Genomic DNA, 21191 nt, shown 5'->3' on the forward strand with positions numbered 1-21191 from the left:
GATTGTTGGTGAAAGCAATACTTTTAAGACAGTGTCTTCTGGACCCTATTTAGAGCAATTGGTTATTGATAGAAGGTGAGGGTGTGCTGAGGGCTGTAATAGTGATTAGTGGATGGTGATTAGACAGCAATTGTACAGTGATTTACTTGTGTAGGATGGTATAGGCACAGGATGAGAGAGGGAAAGGATAAACGCAAGATGAAGAAGGAACTGTACTCAACATCCAGTTGCCAGTCTATTTGCTGTTTATTGACCAAGATCTTGTTCTATACAAACAGACTTCCTAAACATGTGAATAAACCCATAAGGAACTTCTTCCCTTCCAAAGCTTGTTTGTGGCTGTCACTGGGATGGTTTAATTTCAACATGGATTTTGTTTTTCTTTTGTACACAGCTGTAGTTCTGTAATTCTGCAAGTAATGTGTTCATACCAAACCAATCTGAAGCAACAGTTGGAATCCACTATTTAACTAGGAAAATATAGGTTCAATTTTTATATTGTCAGTTTTCATAGTATGGTAAAGCCAAGAGCTCCTAATGCATATATTGATCCATATGGTCATTCTTGGCCAAGTGCTAGATGTATGTTGAAGTGCAAGTGTGAGACTTTTTGTTAACTTAAAACTTCTATAATGCTTCGCACCAGTTGTAATTAGTTTTGCTTATGCATTTAAGACAGGCCACACTTACATTCAAAATAGAGCCAAACCTTTCTTTGTAGTGGGGAAACAATGTCTAAGAATTATTTACTTTAATTTGTATTTTGTTTCCTAGCAATGCACTTCCTAATTTGAGACTTATTCGTTTTTTTCTTTATTCTTTGGGATGTGAGTGTCATTTACAAGGCCAGAATTTGTTGCTAGTTGCCCTTGAACTGAATGGCTTGCTTGGTTACTTCAAAGGGCATTAAAGAGGTAACTCCCACACTGCACTTTGCATGGCCAGGTAAGGTTGACAGGTTTCCTTCCCTCAAGGACAGAATGCACTGATCGGTTTTTCAACAATTAATAATAGTTTCCTGGTTTGCCATTACCAAAACTAGCATGTAATTCCAGATCTATTAATTAAATTAAATTACACCAGCTGCAGTACTAGATTTGATTTCATATCCCCAGAACATTAGCCTGGACTTCTGGATTACTGGTCCACTAACATTACCACAATACTACCATCACCGTTTGACTTGCCACAGTGAGACTTGAATTTATTTGGTTCAGTACCATAAGCATTAGGCTATCGTACCCTTTTATTTCTCTTGGTTTGTCTTTTGGAAGATCTATTTTCAAAGTTCTTAACTATGCATTTATGGAAATAAAGGAGGACATCTGGAAGATTCTTGAAGTCAATAACTAGCCAGTGATGTCCACATTTTGTGAATGAATATTTTAAAAATCACAATTTTGCAATACTACTTTAGAATGAAAGTCTGATAAAGATAGAGGGATCAATAAAAATATAAAGTTAAGTTTATTTAAAATGCTTCTTTGTCAAATGTAACCATGAAGCTAACAAATTGATCTTTTGGATTACAGTGCATTCTGTTAAGGTGTGACCATGATGCAGTCTTCTCACGAGATAATTAAGTTCATGCTGAAATCTGATTCCCTAATTCACTTGTGCACACACCACACCTTGTTACAAAGTTGTGTGCACAAATTCTGTTACTGTCAATTTTCAAACCATCTGGAGTCACTTTTCAGGATTGGAATTTTAATCTTGTTCAATCTGAACCTATCCTAGATCTTCTCCATCACTGAGACCAACTGCTGCCTTCTCAATTGGCCATGTTAAATTGCCCGTAGTGTTAGGTGAAGGGGTAAATATAGGAGAAGGGTCTGGGTGGGTTGCTCTTCAGAGGGTCAGTGTGGACTTGTTGGGCCGAAGGGCCTGTTTCCACACTGTAAGTAATCTAATCATAAACTGTTTCACATGGAAAGAAGCAGCAGTAATTCAGTCTGGAATAAACTATTCAGTAACAAGAATAAATCTATACAGGAATTAAAAGCAATTAGCCATGTCCGGGAGAAGAAGGTGCTGGAGCTAAATAAAGAATTGTCTTGTGGGCGGCACTGTGGCACAGTGGTTAGCACCGCTGCCTCACAGCGCCTGAGACCCGGGTTCTATTCCCACCTCAGGCGACTGACTGTGTGGAGTTTGCACGTTTTCCCTGTGTCTGCGTGGGTTTCCTCGGGGTGCTCCGGTTTCCTCCCACAGTCCAAAGATGTGCAGGTCAGGTGAATTGGCCATGCTAAATTGCCCATAGTGTTAGGTAAGGGGTGAATGTAGGGGTATGGGTGGGTTGCGCTTCGGCGGGTCGGTGTGGACCTGTTGGGCCGAAGGGCCTGTTTCCATACTGTAATGTAATGTAATGTAATCTAATCTAATCAATGTCATCACCAGTCTTTACCCCTCAGTTTTATGTTCAAACCCTGAGATTTCTTCCGTTCCTTTCTTGATCAATGCAATGTTGAAATACTATTCTTCACCCTTTATATAAATTAGTTTGTTCAAGATGCCTGTACCATATTCATACCAAGTTCCGTTTGCCTATCATCCCCAACCTTGCTGACTTCTGACTGCCTGTTCATCAGTATTTCCAATTTAAAGTTTTTGATTTTGTCCTTGCCCTTGAATCCGTCTATATTGTCACACTGTCTCGAAGCACTTGTATGCCTATGAACTTGTCATTCTCCTGACTTTACCCTTAATTAGCGTCCCTGAGATCTTCACCTGCATCCCTGACACACTCACCCAATTATTGAAGGTTTTGATTTCCTTGATCCCACTCTGGAATTCACTCATAAATCTCTCTACCATCACCTTTACCAAGCTTTTGATAAGGTCAAATAAATCTTTCTTGTCCCTATTTCTGTTTTATGTTACCCTTGACAACTTTAGTTTCTCTTCATTGAAGTATTCTTGTATGAATGCAAATTGTTGTTGCAATGTTTACAGCCTCTCCAAGTAAGATGGAAGAGCATCAGTGTTTGTTTAGTGTTTAGGCATGCGCAAAATTAGTCGCTGCCAAGGTTGAAAAGGTAAGGATCTTCCATTGGAATCTGAGTGAGGAACATGAGTTTCCATTAGTAGACTTACAGCCACCTTATATCGTGGTTTTGCCAGGAAGTACAATGGGCACATAGAAAGCAAGCCACTGACTGTTCCTAAGGATATTGACCTGCATTTGGAAGCAAAGACCATTACAGAGGTGGATACACGAGGTAGGATATATGGCTGAAGATGGACATTTAATTATATAATTGAAAACCCCCTTGAACTTCATGTGGTGAGTACTCCACACTCACTAATTTTCTTTTAATGTAACTTGAGAAATTAGCTTTTATTTTTCAAATTCCCTGTGGTGTATGTGGAAATATTTCAAGTAATGTTATATTTAAGTACTTCTCCATTTCTTTTTATTAGAATTCTACATATGTTGGAGAGATTGATTTAAATGTTTTGGTTCTCCTGATCAAAGCAACCATCTTTAATTGATTTATCTTGGTTAGAAGCCAAGATAAAGCAAGTCATCATAAAATCATCCTTCAGGCAGTTTTATATACAGGGGTCATATGAAATCTTTTGTAACTGCCTTAGTACAGAATGCTGACCAGTTTAACTTTTTTTCTGCTGATGTGAGCAAATTATTTCCTTGCCACTGAACGTTCTCAACTGTAATACATAATTTATTTCTTCCTGTGACTGGGTCATATGCTTTGCCCTTGAATGCACAATGCAAGTTTTGCCCTGATGCAGTCCTACATTTTTTTTGAGTTGAGATGGACCCTATTCAATGTTTGTTTCATCACATCAAGTTCACTTGCCCAAATGTCTCTTCCAATCACTTATCTTCTATCTATACCACTCTTTACCTTTGTTACTGACTCATTAGCATACACTAACTTGGTTGTTGGTGGGAATATCTACCAAGTCATAAGCTTGGCTATTTAGTGTGACCATGTTATTTTGAATATATCTGTATTTGCCCTTTTGTGTGACATCCTAATGTACTTTCTAGCTTTGTTCACCAATTCACGACGAAAAGGAGGAATCTTTACCTTTAGTATATGGAGGGAAGAGGAAAATAAATTGCTGCATCCCTCCAATTTATCAATTCAAGGATGCTGTGTTCAATTGTAGTTCCTTGACCATGTGCCAAGATGACAGAGACCAGACGAAATTTGGTACAATCCTGCTCGAATGGCGCAGAATCACTGAGTCACAAAATTCTGAATGAATCGTTTAAAATGTCTAATTTTTTTTCTCAAAATATTTACTTCAAATTCTTGTACTGCTCTTCATTGAAATTAAATACATAATTAAATGCAAATTTTATTTTTTAGATAGCTTCCTGCAAAAATGTTCGTACAACCACATTTGCTCAGATCTCTTTATTTTGAGGTGCTTTAAATTTCAGTATACAAAATGTCTACAAAAGAATGTAAGGTGATTTGATGCTAATTGTACACGACTTTCAACATAAAATAAATGAATATGAGTAAAAGCTATTGTAAAAATAAAATTTGAGTATGATGATAAGGGATCTTGTCTAAATTGACTGGGGAAGACATTTGCAACTAGGTTGGAGGTAGAAAAATGTGAAATCTGAAATAAGTAATAAACACACATTCATTCTAAGGTGATTATTATTCCTTTTGAAGAGAGAACTTTAAACTATTCAAACGCAACAGAAAGCCATCTAATAAGTTTAGACGTAACAAAATACCTGGATGAATGAGGAATATAAAAAGGGTGGTTAACAGATAAGTAGAGAAGTTAGAAGATCCAAAAAAATGGCTAGTAGAATATATTGGCCTGTAAAACTCGGGATTTATAAGCATACAAAATGAGAAAGATATGGTGAGAGTGTACAGTCCTCAAGAATGAAGCAAAAGGGGATGAGCAGTATTGACTTGCAAAGTAACTGGGTTTAATTATGCTTGCTATTTTGCATAAATGGTTAAGAGGCTTCAAGTAAGGAGCATGCAGAAGCAAATAGTCTATTCATTTCCTCAAGCTACCGCAACTTGAGATGGTCAAATCTGTTTGAACTGGAGGACTCACAGCCTGCCCCCCTCCAACTGTCCAACAATGGCCCTTTTCCTCTATTTTTCCCCATTTCCCCCACTCCACAAACACTGTTTCTTGGAACACATGATCTCAGTTGCAAAGGAAAGCAATATTTGATTGAAATATTCACTCTGCTTCTCTCTCCAGAGGTCCAGAGCTTTATTTTAATTTCGGAATTCTAGCCTCTGCAGTGTTTCCCTTTTTTTTCTGTTAATTACCCAGAGGCCTGCACTAATTCTGCAGAGACTTTTGTAACCCATTTGCTATTACTGGGCAAGTGAGATCCCAGACTGAAATCTGGCTTGATAGATCATATTTTATCTCTTTTGTTTTGGTATTATCAGGGTGATTTTTGACACATGATCTGAATGCTCTAGAATCAGGTTCAACAATTTTGACAGACGATTATAATATTAAAGAAATTAAGTTAAGATAAACCAACCTATTAAGTTCTGATACACATTGCAAAATGTCAAAATATATAGTAAAAATACAATCCCAACAGCATTCAGTTACAGTGCTCAAACGCCAGAGAATTTCCATCTCAATCCAAAATAAGGTTTGATCTAGCTGTTGCTTCAATTCCAAGGTATGCAAATCTGGTAGTCTCTTCCTTTTTTAGTCATTTACCTAAATGTTTACTTTCTTAGCTTCATGGTCATCCCTTTAGGGTTTTAATCAAAACTTCTGGTGTGGAACGTTTTAAGTTAAACCCCACACACTGGTAAACTCTTGCGTCGGAGCCTGAGGGGCGACCTTATAGAGGTTTACAAAATTGAGGGGCATGCATAGGATAAATAGACAAAGTCTTTTCCCTGGGATCAGGGAGTCCAGAATGAGAGGGGAAAGATATAAAAGAGACCGAAGGGGCAACTTTTTCATGCAGAGGGTGGGATGTGTATGGAATGAACTGCCAGAGGATGTGGTCGAGGCTGGTACAATTACAACATTTAAGAGGCATTTGGATGGGTATATGAATAGGAAGGGTTTGGAGGGATACGGGCTGGGTGCTGGCAGGTGGGACTAGATTGGGTTGGGATATCTGGTCGGCATGGACGGGTTGGACCGAAGGGTCTGATTCCATGCTGTACATCACTATGACTCTATGTCTCTAATCCTGAACTACTCCCTTTCCTAGGAGCAACTGTTTTACACACCCATCTAAAGAAAGATCCCAAACAGTGAGCCCAAAAAAAGTAATTCCAGAATCTTCAATTTGGAAGTCTTGTGAACTACATAATGAATTTTGGTCGTTCATGAACTCTCCCAATGTAAGCAAAGGCCCATTATAGAATAGAGACATAAGCTATTTTAATTGGGAAACATTTCAGAAACCTGAAGCACAAAAAGCCTGAGGACTCCTAGTCAGGATTCTTTTAATGTGCAGATTCAGTTGACAGTTAGGAAGTTAAATGCAATGTTAGAATTCATTTTGAGGGATTTGAATACAAGAGCAGGGATGTACTGCTGAGGCTGTACTGTGAATCTGGTCAGACTACATTTTGGAATATTCTGAACAGTTTTGGGCCATGTATCTAAGGAAGGATGTGCTAGCATTGGAGGGGGTCCAGAGGAAGTTTACAAGAATGATCCGAGGGATGAAGCGCTTTTCATGTGAGAAGCAGTTGAGGACTCTCGATCTGTATTTAATAGGGTTTGGAAGGATGAGTAGGATCTCGTTGAAACTTAGAAAATACTGAGAGACTTGGATAGAGTGGACATGAAGAAGATTTTTCTATGACTATTCAAGACTAGGACCTGAGGGCACAGCCTCAGAGTGAAGGGACGAGAGTCACAGCATGGAAACAGATCCTTCGGTCCAACCCGTCCATGCCGACCAGATATCCCAACCCAGTCGCACCTGCCAGCACCCGGCCTATATTCCTCCAAACCCTTCCTATTCCTATACCCATCCAAATGCCTCTTAAATTGTACCAGCGTCCACCACATCCTCTGGCAGCTCATTCCATACACGTACCACCCTCTGCGTGAAAAAGTTGCCCCTTAGGTCTCTTTTATATCTTTTCCCTCTCACCCTAAACCTATGCCCTCTAGTTCTGGACTCCCCGATCTCAGGGAAAAGACTTTGCCTATTTATCCTATCCATGCCTCTCATAATTTTGTAAACCTCTATAAGGTCACCCCTCAGCTTCCGATGCTCCAGGGAAAACAGCCCCAGCCTGTTCAGCCACTCCCTGTAGCTCAGATCCTCCAACCCTGGCAACATCCTTGTAAATCTTTTCTGAACCCTTTCAAATTTCATAACATCTTTCCGATAGGATCGAGACCAGAATTGCACACAATATTCCCATCAGTGGCCTAACCAATGTACTGTAAAGCCGCAACATGACCTCCCAGCTCCTGTACTCAATACTCTGACCAAGAAAGGAAAGCATACCAAACGCTGCCTTCACTATCCTATCTACCTGCGACTCCACTTTCAAGGAGCTTTGAACCTGCATTCCAAGGTCTCTTTGTTCAGCAACACTCCCTAGGACCTTACCATTAAGTGTATACAGCCTGCTAAGATTTGCTTTCCCAAAATGCAGCACCTCGCATTTATCTGAATTAAACTCCATCTGCCACTTCTCAGCCCATTGGCCCATCTGGTCCAGATCCTGTTGTAATCTGAGGTAACCCTCTTCGCTGTCCACTACACCTCCAATTTTGGTGTCATCTGCAAACTTACTAACTGTACCTCTTATGCTCGCATCCACATAATTTATGTAAATGACAAAACGTAGAGGACCCATCACCGTTCCTTGTGGCACTTCACTGGTCACAGGCCTCCAGTCTGAAAAACAACCCTCCACCACCACCCTCTGTCTTCTACCTTTGAGCCAGTTCTGTATCCAAATGGCTAGTTCTCCCTGTATTCCATGAGATCTAACCTTGTTAATCAGTCTCCCATGGGGAACCTTGTCGAATGCCTTACTGAAGTCCATATAGATCACATCTACTGCTCTGCCCTCATCAATTTTCTTTGTTACTTCTTCAAACAACTCAAATCAAGTTTGTGAGACATGATTTCCCACGTACAAAGCCATGTTGACTATCCCAAATCAGTCCTTGCCTTTCCAAATACATGTACATCCTGTCCCTCAGGATTCCCTCCAACAACTTGCCCACCACCGAGGTCAGGCTCACCGGTCTATAGTTCCCTAGCTTGTCTTTACCACCCTTCTTAAACAGTGGCTCCACGTTTGCCAACCTACAGTCTTCCGGCACCTCACCTGTGACTATCGATGATCCAAATATCCCAGCAAGAGGCCCAGCAATCACTTCTCTGGCTTCCCACAGAGTTCTGGGGTACACCCGATCAGGTCCTGGGGATTTATCCACTTTTAACCATTTCAAGACATCCAGCACTTCCTCCTCTGTAATCTGGACATTTTGCAAGATGTAACCATCTATTTCTCTACAGTCTATATCTTCCATATCCTTTTCCACACTAAATACTGATGCAAAATATTCATTTAGTATCTCCCCCATTTTCTGTGGCTCCAAATAAAGGCTGCTTGGCTGATCTTTGAGGGGCCCTATTCTCTCCCTAGTTACCCTTTTGTCCTTAATATGTTTGTAAAAACCCTTTGGAATCTCCTTCATTCTATTTGCCAAAGCTATCTCATGTCCCCGTTTTGCCCTCCTGATTTCCCTCTTAAGTATACTCCTACTTTCTTTATACTCTTCTAAGCATTCACTAGATCTATCCTGTCTATACCTGACACATGCTTCCTCCTTTTTCTTAACCAAACCCTCAATTTCTTTATCCATCCAGCATTTCCTATACCTACCAGCCTTCCCATTCACCCTGACAGGAATATACTTTCTCTGGATTCTCATTATCTCATTTCTGAAGGCTTCCCATTTTCCAGCCGTCCCTTTACCTGCGAACATCTGCCTCCAATCAGCTTTTGAAAGTTCTTGCCTAATACCGTAAAAATTGGCCTTTCTCCAATTTAGATCTGGTCTATCCTTTTCTCCAATTCAACTTTTAGAACTGGTCTATCCTTTTGCATCACTATTTTAAAATGAATAGAATTATTGTCGCTGGCCCCAAAGTGCTCCCCCACTGACACCTCAGTCACCTGCCCTGCCTTATTTCCCAAGAGTAGGTCTAGTTTTGCACCTTCCCTAGTAGGTACATCCACATACTGAATCAGAAAATTGTCTTGTACACACTTAAGAAATTCCTCTCCTTCTAAACCTTTAACACTATGGCAGTCCCAGTCTATGTTTGGAAAATTAAAAACCCCTACCATAACTACCCTATTATTCTTACAGATAGCTGAGATCTCCTTACAAGTTTGTTTCTCAATTTCCCTCTGACTATTGGGGGGTCTATAATACAATCCCAATAAGGTGATCATCCCTTTCTTATTTCTCAGTTCCACCCAAATAACTTCCCTGGATGTATTTCCGGGAATATCTTCCCTCAGCACAGTTGTAATGCTATCCCTTATCAAAAATGCCACTCCCCCTCCTCTCTTTCCTCCGTTTCTATCCTTCCTGTCGCATTTGTATCCTGGAATGTTAAGCTGCCAGTCCTGCCCATCCCTGAGCTATGTTTCCGTAATTGCTATGATATCCCAGTCCCATGTTTTTAACCATGCCCTGAGTTCATCTGCCTTCCCTGTTAGGCCCCTTGCATTGAAATAAATGCAGTTTAATTTGTTAGTCCTACCTTGTCCCTGCCTGCCCTGACTGTTTGACTCACTTCTGTTCTCAGCTGTACCCGTCTCATATCGATATCGATCCCTTTCCTCACTATCTCCCTGGATCCCCCCCCCCCCCCCCCCCCACCTTACTAGTTTAAATTCTCCCAAGCAGTTCTAGCAAATCTCCCTGCCAGTATATTTGTCACCTTCCAATTTAGGTGCAAACCATCCTTCTTGTACAGGTCATTTCTACCCCAAAAGAGATTCCAGTGACTACTCCTTAGAACTGAGATGAGAAGGAATTTCTTCACCCGGATGATGGTGAATCTGTGGAACTCATTGCCACAGAAGACTCTGGAGGCCAAGTCATTGAGTGTATTTAAGACAGAGACAAGTTCTTAATTCGGAATGGGACCAACGGTTCCAGGGAGAAGGCAGGAGAATGGAGTTGAGAAACGCATTAACCTTGATTGAATGATGGAGTGGACTCAATAGGTCGCCTCATTCTTATGGGCATTACTCTTTAGGAGGTCTCTTTATAATAGTGTTTTCAAATAAATCACCATGAAATACTTACAAGTTAATCTTAAACTCCTTCAGATACACAAACTCACATAACAAGTTCAAAATTCAAACATTTTAAAATAAGTGCTATTTAAAATATGCATAAATCTCTCAATTTGCATTTCTGTAGTGTCAGATAGAATGCCACTATTGCATTTAGGGGAATTTAAATTAATACGAATCTGGAATAAATGCTATTCTTATTAGTGATAATCATAGAACTACATTACTAAATTGTCACCGGGAACATTTGGTTCACTAACTGGTAACAAATCTGTACTCCAGTCTCCTCTATTTGTGACTCCATATCCACAGAAATGTGGATGAGCTTTAACTGTGCCCTAGTGAACCATTGACATGTATCAAACCACTACAGAAAAGTGAAAAGAATAAAACCAATATGCCACCCTTCATTGACCTAGACACGAAAATCAGCATACCGATTCAAACCAGCAAAGTCTTCCTCAGGACATCTGTGCCAAAAGTGAGAGAGTTGCCCCACACTGTAGTCAAGCAATAGCCTGATACTGTCATACTTCCTGAATAATACTTGTACTTCCTCCATTATTGGGTCAAAGTGATAGTTGTATGTCTGCCATCTTCAAGATTACTATCACGCCTCTAATGCAAATGGAGCATTTCCAAACCTGTGACCTGTACCGTCTAGAGGAACAAAAGCAGAACCTATATGGAATGCCAACAGCTGCAAGATCCTTGCCCTTGTTACAATCCTGACTTGAAACTATAAAGCTGTTCCTTCACTGTCGCTGGACTAAATTCCCAGGACTTGAATCCCAACAGCACTATGGTGTGCTCATATCACATTAACTGCAGTGAATCAGGATGACAGCTCACCTCCATTTTCTTGTGGGCAATAAATAGCCACAAACACTCTGATTCGAGAACTAATGGAAAGAATTATCAGGAGTTTCCCAGAGATAGAAAGACAAAGCTGTGAGGAGAGACGGGCAAAACTAACACTCTTTCTCCTGGAGAATAGAAGGTTAAGAGAAGATTCAAGACATGTTAAAATTGAAGTATTTTTATAATTTGAACAAGGAAAGATTAATTATTTCATGTGGGGTGTCTGTAATGATAACTTGTCAGTTTAACTTAGTAGTGAGGGTAAGGAAAAGTTAGAAGAAAAGTTTGCATAAACTTATTGGAGCATGTACTGGTTTGTCTCAGGGAGTGGTAGAAGCAGGTGCCATTTCACCTTTTAACAGAAAATTGGATAAATATTTGAAACAGCAGATAGCTAAATAGAGAATGTAATGCAGTGGAATTAGTTATTGTTGCATTTGCAAAGAGCCAGAATGAACTTGGTCCAACTAGTTACATTTTGTACTGTAAACTTGTGTTTGAGAGTTGTAGAGTGTTCTGTTTGATGGCCGATTTCTGATAATGTGAAATAAAGTTATTGATTTGATTTATTATTGTCATATAGAATCATACAGCAAGGAGGCAAATTATTTTATCTAAACAGTCTATGCTGAACATAATCTCCAACTAAGCTAATCTCACCTGCCTGCTCCTGACCCATGTCCTTCCAAACCTTGCCCATTCATATAACTACTCTATTATCTTTTAAATGTTGTAATTGTACCCACATCCACCACTTTCTCAGGAAGTTCATTCCACACGTGAACCACCTTCTGTGTAAAAGAAAAATTGCCTCTTACGTCTCTTTAAAATCTCTCTCTCCTCTCACCTTAAAAAAATGTGCCCCCTCGTCTTGAAATCTCCCAACCTAGGGGACAGACAACTACCATTAACTCTATCTATACCTCCCATTATTTTATAAACATCTATCAGATTGCCTCTCACCACCTATGCTGCAGTGAGAAAGTCCACAACCATTCCGTCTTTTTTTGTAACTCACCTTCCACACCCAGCAACTTCCTGGTAAATATTTTCTGAACCCTCTCCAGCTTGATAATATCTTTCCTATAACTGGGTGACCAGAACTGTCCGTAGTATTCCAGAAGAGGCCTCACCAATGTCATGTACAGCCTCAACATGATTTCCCAACTCTATAGGAGAAAGTGAGATGCTGGAGATCAGAGCTGAAAATGTGTTGCTGGAAAAGCACAGCAGGTGCTTTTCCAGCATCCAAGGAACAGGAGAATCGACGTTTCGGACGGTTGGAAGAAGAGCACCTCATCTTCTGCCTGGGAACCCTCCAACCACAAGGGATGAACTAATTTTTCTCCAGTTTCCTCATTTCCCCTCCCCCCACCTTGACTCGGTCAAATCCCTCGAACTCAGCACCACCTTCCTAACCTGCAATCTTCTTCCTGACCTCTCCGCCCCCACCCCACTCCGGCCTATCACCCTCACCTTGACCTCCCTCCACCTATCGTATTTCCAAAGCCCCTCCCCCAAGTCCCTCCTCCCTACCTTTTATCTTAGCCAGCTGGACACACTTTCCTCATTCCTGAAGAAGGGCTTATGCTCGAAACGTCGATTCTCCTGCTCCTTGGATGCTGCCTGACCTGCTGCACTTTTCCAGCAACACATTTTCAGTTCCCAACTCTATACTCAAAGGATTGAGCAATAAAGGCAAGTGTGCCAAACAAATTTTTAATCACTCTGCCTATATATGATGCAAAGCTAAAAAAAATTAGGTATCTGCACCCTTAAGTCCTTCTGTTCTACAACACTACTCAAGGCTCGACCATTAATTGTGTAAGCTCTACTCTTGTTTGTTGTACCAAAATGCAATACCTGACATTTATCCAGATTGAAATCCATCTGCCATTTTTTAGCCCATTGACCATTTGATCAAGATCCTTTTGTGATCTTAGAAAACCTTCTTCGCTGTCTACAATGCCACCAGTTTTGGTGTCAAATACCAAGATCATATGAAAAGTACTGTTTTGTGTGCTAATCAGACAAGTCGTGCCGTACATATGTACAACAGCATAATAGAGCAGAATCGAATAATGTAGTTTAAAATTGTAGTATTGAGCTGAGGAAACTCGAGAAACCATTTTAGATTTTTAAAAAATGTGATAGAAAAGGTAGATGGAATGTCTGTGCCCCTCTTCTGCAACAATATAAAATGCTCTAAGTAATTTTTTAAAGAATAATGTAGAGTGGATTTTTAGGAAAAAAGATGTAAACTGGAAAGAACCCTTGGGTTTGGTTTGCAATAACGGTGTTAAAATAATTTAATGAATATGAGCTACCTTGAGATTAAAATTAACTTGAAATAGGAGCATTGCTAGCAGCGGAAACTAGACAGTGGAAAGAGGAGAAATCAAATATATAAGATTCATAAAGTCTTTGATAGAACTTCAAATATAGTGAATATTGATCAGTTCATTGAACAAAGTGCGCTCAATTCGAACAAAAGTTCTAGAAGGGAAATATATATATATAGATGATAAAACCAATAATCCACAGTATCAAAATGATTCCTCACAATCTTACATTTTGAATGTGATAGGAGCAAGATTATCATAAATATCTGTTGGGTATTGGCAGAGTGTTTTCAATTTTTTGGCAAGCTAATTGTAAAGTGCGTTGCTGTCTCACCTGTGTTAACAAACTTGTTTTGATTCAAATTTGGAGTTTGCATTCGAAAATAATTTTTCTTTCTTCCCTTTCATTGACTTCTGGATCATACACGAAGCCTGAGATGAGCCTAGATATATATGATAATTGATTGTAGTATCCATTTCTCTACAGCAACTTCAATTGAGTGTGCAATTAGTTGATTTTTAAAAAAGAAAACTGGATGTGGTGTAAATAACTAAGAGGTGATACTATTTTACCTTTTTCTTACAAAAACTTTGAAATACTTGCTTGTTGAAACGTTTACTTTCTTCTCCAGTTCTCCATTATTTCCCTGAGTACCAGTGGTTGGTGGATTTTGCTGCTTCAGCCACAGTTGTTTATATTATTACAGAAGTCTACTACAGCCTGACAAACCCTCACAATGAGATGAATATTAGCATAGTTTGGTGCTTGCTTGTCCTTGCCTTTGTTTTGTATCCTTTTAATAGCTGAAGAGTGCAGTAATTAATTTCTGTTTTGACTACTTAATTTAGTTTACAATGTGAAGAGGTTTAGCTTAATTTACAAGCTACATTGCACAGTTGAAAAACATACTCAAGGTTTCTACTTTTATTTGCTTACCCGTTGGTTGCAGTAATGAATTTGGAGCATTTTTCTATGGTATGTTCAATCTTTAACTTGGATCAGGTTCTTTGCTTTAAGAAGATTCGAATTTGACTTGAAATATTAACTATTTCTCCCTTCGTGGATGCCGTCAGCCTGCTAAGTTTTCCCAGTACTTCGTGTTTATTTCAGATTTCCAACAATTGTGGTATTTTGCTTTCGTTTTGTTAATCAGTGTCCAAATTCAAGGGAAGATAAATAGTTACTTTGTTTCTTTATTTACATTTTTATGGAGTGTGCATTATGTATTGTTTCGTCATGATGGTTGTTGCAGCCTTATTAAAAGCATCATAAAGGCTCGAATTCTGTCCCGCAACTTGTTTACTCACTTTTTCTGTGCTCACAGTTGTATACTTAGAGAGAGAGAGAAGGGGAGAATCATTATGATGATGGCTATGACGTCTCAATGATCAGCTAGGTAAAGTGCTTTGATATATGCCAATGTGTGTGAATAGGATGAATCATAGTAAATTACAGTAGAGGGAATCCAACCATTTTATTTAAGATCATCAACTTTTACATGAAGTTTAAGAGAGCACTCCATTATAAATAGTATGAAAAGCTCAGTTTAAGCGTGTGCAATAATTTAATGCTGGTAACCATTTGACAGTGGTTGTTATAATGCTGCAGTGAGTAATGATTTATTACTGTTCTTTCAGATGTATTCTTTAGCACTGTACCAAATCTTTTTGTTGAGCCGCAATGTTCATGAGTTTTAAATAATTTGGGTCCTTTCATAGAATGATTTGGGCTATCCCTTAATGCAATAAACTAATTTATTGATGTTTATAAATTTCAAGCAGCAAATTCTTGTTAGCCTGTGAGAAAATGTTATTTATTGGTCAATAAAATGTTTAATACACACAAAAATTTATTTTGGCTCAATTGAGACCAGTGCAATGATGATCACAGCAGGTTATGAGACGAAATAGTGAAATATTAGTAACTGCACTTTTGCAATGTTGTATTGTCTGACTTCTAATTAAAGCTGTCAAAACAAATTAATTTGACAAATATCAAGTCTTGGAAGTTTTGTTTCTCCTCTCCAAAAAAAATCTTTCTTTGTAGCAAAATGGGATTCACCCAAATTGAATTGATTGAAATGCTGCATTTCTGGTACTATTTCAAGATTAGTATACACTCCATTTCTTTTTGTTTGCATAGTTAGTAAATATGTGTATTACTTAATTATGATTGTGCATTATTGATGACATGGCAATTGGTTTAAGTACTCTGATCAAGATTTTTTTCAAAATTTATATTTTAAATTTATTTTGTCTTCTTGTTTCCCTGCCATTGTTTGCTTAATAGCTGGGATGAGTGCAGCCTTATCCAATTTTGGTTACTGCCCTTTGGCTAGTAATATATGTTAGGCTTACATGATGTCTGCCTTAGCTGGTGTGGGAAGCAGCAATTTTAGATTATCAAAGCAACTTTAGGCTCGTTTATTTTTGTGCCTTTTTGAAAGATACATTGTGCAGTCAGTTAGGGGTAATATTACTGGACTAATAATCTAATGTTCAAATCTCAACATGACAGATTGTGAATTCAGAATTTTTTTTTAATTTCTGAAAAATAAGCTGGTCCAAGTAAATGTATGCATGAACCTGTCACATTTTTGTAAAATAAAACTGGTCACTGCTTTCCCCTTCAGGCATGGCTTCCTTTCCTTACCTGGATTGGGCAGTGGAACTCTCCATTAGGTAACAGTGTGTCTGACTGTTACCTGAACTTCTGAAATAGCCTGTCAGTCACCATGTTCTCTTGAGCTTCTACAGTGCCAACAACTCTGAAGGGCAACTAGCTAACCTTTTAATTATACACGCACTTAGTAAATAAATTTAAAATTTATGCAGAAAGGAAATGACATTTATAGATTTTCTTTCATTTACAAATTCACTTATTTTGACTGCTTCTGTTTTTGCTTTATTAAGATTTCCCCAGTTCCTTTAACTTTCTGATTACTACCATATATTAATTTCAAGCTTTTCTTTTATAATTTACCAGTATTCCTTTTATCACGTCAGTGTTTTGTTGGAAACTACATGATAGGTAGTTATCCAAAAAAATTCAACAAATTCTATCCAATGTTGCATTCTGAAAATATGACCTATGCAATTAAATCAAGGCAAGTACAATTAATACTATTAATTATTAAACACTTGATTAATTAATTCTCACCTGAAGCATCGTTTATGTAAAATGCATGGAATCCTACACCAGTATATTAAATACAAATCTACCATCTATGAATGTATTTTTGCAACTAAATGAAAAAGTTTTAAATGACTCAATTTCACAAAGTGTCTTATTTTTAACAAGAATGGTTATGCTGTACCTTGCTTGTACTTGCAATAACACACACTACCTTATTTTTAAAAAAACTACTGCTCTGAAGTACAGTTAATCAAGCAGTATCTTTGATGTAAAATATTTATGGAATTTTATCTTCCAGGAAGAAAATCTGATAATCTGTAGCTGGGCATCTCAAGTTTCTTTGAGAGACCATGTTTTAATTTTGGACTGCTTTAACATTGTACTGATTAGACTGGATGTTTAATAGCAGTTTGATTTTGAGCCTGTTAACATTAGATACCTAGAGACGGCCACTCTAGCAGCCAGGCAAGTCTTGGTGGCCAAAGCTTTGGATAGTTGCAGACCAAAGGTGTGTTGGAAAGAATGAGGCTGAAGTAGTTCAAATATTAACTATTTTTTTTGAGAAGATTTGTAGCTCAGGTTGATAAGTCTGTAAGTTTGCTAGCTGAGCTTGAAGGTTTGTTTTCATACATTTCATCATCATACTAGGTAACATCATCAGTGAGAGTCTCCGGCGAAGTACTGGTGATATGTCCCACCTCTTTATTTATAGGTTTTGGTTTCTGAAGGTGGGTGATGTCATTTCTGGTTCTGTTTTTTATTCAAGAGAAGGTAGATAGGACCAAAATTGATGGAGTTCTGGTTAGAATGCCATACCTGTAATAATTATTTTGCGTGCCTTTGTTTCGCCTGTCTGAGTGTGTGTGTGCGTGTGTTGTCCCAGTCAAAATGGTGTCCTTCTTTATCTGTGTGTACGGAAACTAGTGATAGTGGTTTGTGTCTTTTGGTGGCCAATTGGTGTTCGTGTATCCTGGTGGCAAGTTTCCTGCTAGTTTGTCAGATGTAGTGTTTTTTTTTACAGCTCTTGCATGGTACCTTGTAAATATAGTAATCTTGTAAATCTTAGTTTTGCTGGCAGTATCTAATGGATCCTTTAGGTTCATTACTCACTGTTTAAGTGTGTTTGTAGGTTTGTGGGCTACCATAATGGCAAGGTGTCTGAGTATTTTGGAAGCTATTTCTGATATGTCTTTGATGTATGGTAGTGTGGCTATAGATTTTGGTTGCATTGTATCTGCTTGTTTGATTTTGTTTCTGAGGAATTGGCAGATTGTGTTTATTAGGTACCCGTTTTTCACCAGCAAAACTAACATCATTTACAAGATACCATGCAAGAACTGTGGAAAGCGCTGCATTGAGCAGGCTTGCGGAGGACTTGCCGCTGGGATGCATGAACACCCCACTGTCACTGGTTTCTGTGCATACGGACGAAGGGGGACGCCACTTTGACTTGGACGGCGTGCACTCTCGGACGGGCGAGGCAGGGACATGCACGGGAATTGTTGGAGGTGTCAAGTTCTAGCCAGAACTCCATCTATGAACACATTGATTTGGGTCCTATCTACCTTCCCTTGAAGAGAAGAACTGGAGGTGACGTCACCCACCTAGAGAGGCGGGGACCTATGGGCGGAGGGGCGGGACGTGCCGCCGGTGCTTCGCCGAGGGGCTCTCACTGGTGATGTTTCTTAGTGTGGTGACGGAACGTCTGGGAGCAGGCCTTTAGGCTCGGTGGGCAAACTTATAGACTTAGTCCAATTACTCTTTATAGAATTCAGAATACTTCTGCTCCCAACCTGAGCTGACAGCCTTTGTTGGTAGATGTGATCCAGTTTTACTATATGTAACATTCACGCCAGACACTACTCTGTAGGCATTTGAAATTATATTGAATCATTAATACATCAGAAACTCAGATTCATCATTATTCAGGAGGTTCCTGTCTGAATCCAACAGGTGTTTCAACTGTCCAAAATACAATGCTATTATTATAGGGAGGAATGGTGACTTCATAGCCTGGATTTTAACTCTCTTGTTCCATCCAATTTCTGCTGGATAGGGAAATTATTTCCTCTCTTTATTCCATTGCACAATGTAAAGTTTCACAAAATAACATACTTACGAGGTGTTGTTAGTCAGCCAAAGTAGCGCAAAAAATGTTATCTTTAAGATTGCGACTGAACTATTATTTTCAATGTGTATTGTAGACTTTTGGGAGTCTTCGTTATTCTCAAACATTCTCTATTCAGATCTCACCAAGCAATTGTGATTTTCACAGAACATTTAGCTATTGTACCTTGTGGAGGTTGTTCTAGATTGTAATTAAAGCATCAGTCTGTGCTCTCTAGTGCTTTATGATGTTATTAGAGCAACATGATTGAATTACAGTATTGTAAATCTCTCTGCGATAGTCATTGCTCTGTGTTCTTCGCTTTGTATAAAAGTGTTTTATTTATGAGCTAAATTGTTCTTTAGCAGACAAGCAATCTATCTATGGTGATGTAATCTTACCCGGAATGTCCTCAGGAATGGAATGTTACTCCCCAGATGCAATATTGCAAGCATGATTGCTGCTATGCTGAGACATGATTGGTTCAAGGACTTTGTTACAAAGTCAGTTGTTTTCAGACAAAGTAATGTTCCTCTTTTAATATAAAATTTGAGGAACAAATTGACACATGGAATGTGGGTAATCTTCCACATGTGGGAATGTCGAACTTCAATTAAATTGTCAATGAATCAAAGAGCATCATATGATTTGCTGCTTGTTCGTTGATGGCCCAGAATTTGTGGTCAGTGACAAAGTGAGGTGCTCCTAGCTGTTTTCAAGAAAAGCTGCCAGCAAAAATCTAGCAACCTCTTTCTCAACAATAGTTTGATGCTGAGTCAACGGGATGTCTTGGATTACAGAGGCAAAGATTTCAGCAAACAGGTAAAATTTCAAACACAAACAGAAAGTGCTGGAGAAACTTGTGTCTGGTAGCATCTGTGGAGAGAAAAGCAGAGTTAACATTTTAAATCGGAACTTGAGGAACAGCACCTCGTTTCTCACAGACACTTTACAGCCTCCACGTCTCAACATTGAGCACAATAACTTCAAAAACTGAATGCATTGTTTTTTTTTCCCTCCTTTTTTTTGCATTCTCCCCAATCTCTCTCTCTTTTTCTCTCTCTCTCTCATATGCGCACACCCACAGCCTTGTCTTGTGTACTTTTGTACTTAATAGTGAGAGGACCAATTCTCTCCCTTTACACCCAATCTGCAACTATTTATTTATTTATCCACCATTAACAACCCCTTTGTTCTTTGCACTGGGTCAAAAATAATTAGAAAAAATTCCGACACCTTTTCTTCTATAAATGCCATACCAAACTCTCAACATTAACTCTTTTCCCGTCCACAGATGCTCTAGACTTGCTGAGTTTCTTCAGCATTCTCTGATTTTTTTCATTATTACAATACCATTTGTGAGGTCTTGCTATGTACCAATTGGCTGCCTCCAGGTGGAGGCTGGTACAGTTATAACATTTAAAAGGCATCTGGATGAGTACATGAATAGGAAGGGTTTAGAGGATATGGCCAAGTGCTGGCAAATGGCACTAGATTAATTTAGGATGTCTGGTCAGCATGGACGAGTTGGACTGAAGAGTCTGTTTCTGTATTGTACATCTCTATGACTCGATTACTTTATTACAATAGCAACTTCACTTCAAACAATAACTAATTGTCTGCAAAGCACATTGGGGTTTCCTTGAGTCATAATGGTTTCAGTGGAGTAATAGTAAATGTTGACATTTTTGGAAACAGCACATTCTAGCTCATAACACCGGTGACTATGATTTATTTGAATTGGTAATACAGGACTGATTTGATACCTTCAGTTACAGTCTTGATTTGCTACCCAATTTCATCTAGTTTTGACTCAGTCCTGACTGGGATAGAGGATTATGAATTCAAGTGGCTCTGGTCAATGGCAGAGCATTGAATTACAGACATAGAAATTAAATAATGGATTAGCTTTGATTGAAATTAACAGAATGTGTGATTGTATGATACAAAGTATTACTGAAGGAAGCATCTGTAACAGTTTTGAGATCAATCTTGTAATATAGTGCAGAAACATGGGCAACCTCCAGAAAAAAGGAACAGCAACTGGAGATCTCAATGCTGAGATGGATGTTTGGTGTGACTACAAAGGACAATATCAAAGGATCAATGAATAGTATGAAAATATCAAAGAAAATAGCTGAAAATAATTGAAATAGAATGGTCATCTGTTATGGAGTGAGACAGAGCATGTGGTGAAAAGAGTGACGGAGATGGGATTGTCCAGAAGAAGAAATAGGGTAAGGTGAAGGAAGAATGCAGTCGCTTTGGAAGAGGAATAGGTCACTGACAGGAGGGCATGGAGAAATCTGATCAATTAACATTGCGTTGACCTCAAAATGAGGAGAATGTGAAGAAAAAAGATGTGACTACTTAAACAGCTAGGTTGAGTTTTCTTTTAAGAAAAGCCTTTGGAACAGCATTTTAGTAGATCAGAGATATATACAAATAAT

At 38.8% G+C, this 21191-nt stretch overlaps 1 protein-coding gene across 8 annotated transcripts in view; it reads left to right on the forward strand.

The window, feature by feature from the left end:
• tmem161b (transmembrane protein 161B) overlaps nucleotides 1–21191 on the forward strand; it is a 104016-nt gene that overhangs the window by 32552 nt on the left and 50273 nt on the right. For 3 of the 8 annotated variants that reach the window (XM_043708692.2, XM_043708683.2, XM_043708724.2), the window contains 2 exons: nucleotides 3124–3221; nucleotides 14131–14287. The exons of 2 other annotated variants lie outside the window; for them this stretch is intronic. In XM_043708692.2, the coding sequence (XP_043564627.1) occupies nucleotides 3124–3221; nucleotides 14131–14287 (255 nt within the window). Of the gene's footprint in view, nucleotides 1–3123; nucleotides 3287–14130; nucleotides 14288–21191 lie in introns of all 8 variants that reach the window. 3 more of the 8 variants (XM_043708700.2, XM_087999563.1, XM_087999577.1) reach the window with 2 other exon arrangements.

This window comes from Chiloscyllium plagiosum, unplaced genomic scaffold, assembly GCF_037043375.1.
Source record: "Chiloscyllium plagiosum isolate Xiang-an unplaced genomic scaffold, Cpla_swu_hap1 HiC_scaffold_2, whole genome shotgun sequence".
Classification (NCBI taxonomy): domain Eukaryota; kingdom Metazoa; phylum Chordata; class Chondrichthyes; order Orectolobiformes; family Hemiscylliidae; genus Chiloscyllium; species Chiloscyllium plagiosum.